The following is a 1,859-nucleotide window of genomic DNA, read 5'->3' as shown; positions in this document are numbered from 1 at the left end:
TTAAAATGTAAGGAGTAGAAAGTACAGATATTTGTGTAAAAATGTAAGGAGTAGAAGTAAAAAGTCGCCATAGAAATAAGTAGTAAAGTAAAGTAAAAATATCAGAAAAATCTACTTGAGTACAGTAACAAAGTATTTGTACTTCGTTACTTCCCATCTCTGTATATATATACATACACACACACATACAAACATGTGCACACACACGTTCTGCTATATGTAGTGAGAACCATGTGTTGACTCCCATAGACTTGTCATTTTCAACCCTTTCTATGCCCTAACCCTAAAACTAATCCCAACCATTACCAATGCATACCTCACCATAACCCTAACCAATTGACACCTTAGCCCTAAACCTAACCATTAGCAAAACAGCTTGTGAGGACCAGCAAAATGTCCTCACTTTGCAACAACTGGTCCTCACTCTGATGGTGAAATTGGAAAGTTGGTCCTCACTCTGATGGCTAGACAGGTACACACACACACAAATACATTTTAACTCATTTCTGTGCCCTGCTATGGAGACAAAAGAAGCAAAGGATGCATGGGACATATAACTTAATATGAATAATGACTTTTAGACGCATTAGCCTGTATTATCCTGTCCAGGTGAGATAAAAAATATCCATTTATCATTTTCAACGATCAGAAAGGCTTTTTTCGCACTGGAAAAACAATCTAGAAAAAATAAGTAAGAAATTCTTAAATTAAGTGTATTTACCCTTAATTTGAGCAGGTAAATGAGATGATTTGCCAATGCAATGAGTATTTAAACTCTTAAAATAGGATAATTAGATAAAATGCATTTGAAATAAGACAATGCAACTGTGTTTTCTTATTTTAAATGTAAATTGTCTTGTTCTATTGGCAAAATGTCTCTGTTACCTTCTCAATTCGAGAAGAAATGCACTTATTTTAAGAAAAATGGACTTATCTAGATTTTGATTTTTTCTTATCCAGATTCTCCATCAGCTGCTCCCCTGCTTCAGGAGTCCAGGAGTTTTCGAGCAGCTTGTTTGTCTTCCTGCTCTCACCTCCTGGGTCTTTGCAGAGTTTCCTCCGTTCGGGATTCCTTTTCCTGCAGACGCGTCAGGAATGTTTTCGCTTTTCTCCGCTCCTCCAGACATCTCTGAAAACTCCCAACAAAACTGCTCCAAGACTTTTCCAAACTATCTTTCTCCTCGGAAACTTCTGGAAAACGTTTTAAACTTTATAGCCTCTGTCGTAAACTTTGTCCTTTTTTCCAGGACCGTGTTGAAGGTTTTTGTTTTTTGCTGACAGCGGAATTAAAGCGCTTCCATCTCTTTGATCATCAGATGTTTTCCTCTCCAGCGAACATCAAAAAGATCCAAACATGCAGACCATTTCAGTCTGTCTCTGATCTGCTCCAAGCTGCAGTCCTGCTCTAATAAACCAATGATGCATTCAATGACCACCGGAAATATGATTAACACAAAAGCTTAAATCTATGTGGAAGCAACTTATCCAACATTTATTGGTAAACTACGAAGATAAAATAGACAAAACGAGAATAAATGATCAATCCATCTGTATAAAATCCACTCTACTTAATTTGTCGCTAAATTCAGTGAGTTTTCATGGAAAACTCTATTTTACGGACATTTATGTGAGACAGTAAAGGCAGCACGAGCGGTCATGTGATTCACAACATCTGTATAACGGAAAAGAGATACACCCAAAAATAATAAAACAAGATTAAATAAAATACTTTATTCAAACAGAAAAATGGAAAAGACGATCAAAACAGGTTTCTGTTTATAATTCTTTCACATTTTTTTGCCCCAAATGCCTTTAGATATTTTTTTTTTTCTCTGATGAGTGAGCAAAGAGGAAACTAG

General features: G+C 36.1%; 1 protein-coding gene across 1 annotated transcript in view; it reads right to left on the bottom strand.

Moving 5' to 3' along the window:
• Window positions 1-1,393, bottom strand: part of LOC107088641 (two pore calcium channel protein 1-like) — a 41,869-nt gene extending 40,476 nt beyond the window's left edge. Inside the window, 1 exon segment of the mRNA XM_015380940.1 lies at window positions 1,035-1,393. Within this exon segment, the coding sequence (XP_015236426.1) occupies window positions 1,035-1,127 (93 nt within the window). The 5' untranslated portion in view covers window positions 1,128-1,393.
• Between the last annotated feature and the right edge of the window lie 466 nt (window positions 1,394-1,859).

The sequence above is a fragment of the Cyprinodon variegatus genome, unplaced genomic scaffold (assembly GCF_000732505.1).
Source record: "Cyprinodon variegatus isolate N-32 unplaced genomic scaffold, C_variegatus-1.0 Scaffold225, whole genome shotgun sequence".
NCBI lineage: Eukaryota > Metazoa > Chordata > Actinopteri > Cyprinodontiformes > Cyprinodontidae > Cyprinodon > Cyprinodon variegatus.
This window is presented reverse-complemented; position numbering and strand designations above follow the sequence as displayed.